We start from the raw sequence: 850 nt of genomic DNA on the forward strand, positions 1-850 counted from the left end.
ATGGGTGCAATATTTGTGGATGAAACTGTTAAGAAAATCAATTTGATTAATGAAAGATTGAAAGCTGCACAAGATAGGCAACAGAAGTATTACAATCAGAAGCACAGATTCGTAGAATTTCAGGTTGGTGACTTTGTGTATGTCAAAGTCAGTCGGATGAAAGGTGTCAGCAGATTTGGAAGAGTGAGCAAACTCAGTCCAAGATATGTTGGACCTTTTGAAATCCTTGAAAGGATTGGAAAGTCTACTTATAGATTGTTATTATCAGATCAGCTGTCTTATGTGCATAATGTATTTCACATATCCTCTTTAAAAAAGTGGATATCTGACTCTGATAAGAAGTTGTCTGCTGATGAGGTTGAAATTCAGGAGAATCTGCAGTACAAAGAAGAACCTGAGCAAATTTTGTCCTATGATGTGCGCAAGTTAAGAAGTAAATAAATTTCAATGATTAAAGTGCAGTGGAAGCACAGAATAGCACGGGAAGCGACTTGGGAGAAGGAGTCGGATATGAGGCACTCATATCTGTACCTGTTTTGACTCAGTTTGGTTTGGAAATGTCGAGGATGACATTTTTCTGAAGTTGGGAAGATTGTAAAGGCAGTTTTCCTCCTAGGATCATCCGGGACGAAGTGGATAGTCCCGGGACGATCTGTATAAATTATGAAGAAATTTGCACGTTCGTCTGTACGAACCTGGAATAGTCGGGATGAACCGTCGGGACGAACCAAGACAGATAGTTTCGTCCAGGGATGAAGAAATTGGAATTTATTTCGTCTAGACGATTTGAATCCAGAGAAGATCGTCCCGGAACGATCGGGGACATCGTCCGGGACGATCCTGCTAATAA

At 40.5% G+C, this 850-nt stretch overlaps 1 protein-coding gene across 1 annotated transcript; it reads left to right on the forward strand.

Annotated features, from left to right (window-relative positions):
• On the forward strand, nt 1–441 carry LOC110100917. Its single transcript, XM_020828640.1, has one exon. It carries the CDS (start codon nt 1–3, stop codon nt 439–441), a length of 441 nt encoding a protein of 146 aa, XP_020684299.1.
• Nucleotides 442–850: the final 409 nt, after the last annotated feature.

The sequence above is a fragment of the Dendrobium catenatum genome, unplaced genomic scaffold, assembly GCF_001605985.2.
Source record: "Dendrobium catenatum unplaced genomic scaffold, ASM160598v2 fragScaff_scaffold_156, whole genome shotgun sequence".
NCBI lineage: Eukaryota > Viridiplantae > Streptophyta > Magnoliopsida > Asparagales > Orchidaceae > Dendrobium > Dendrobium catenatum.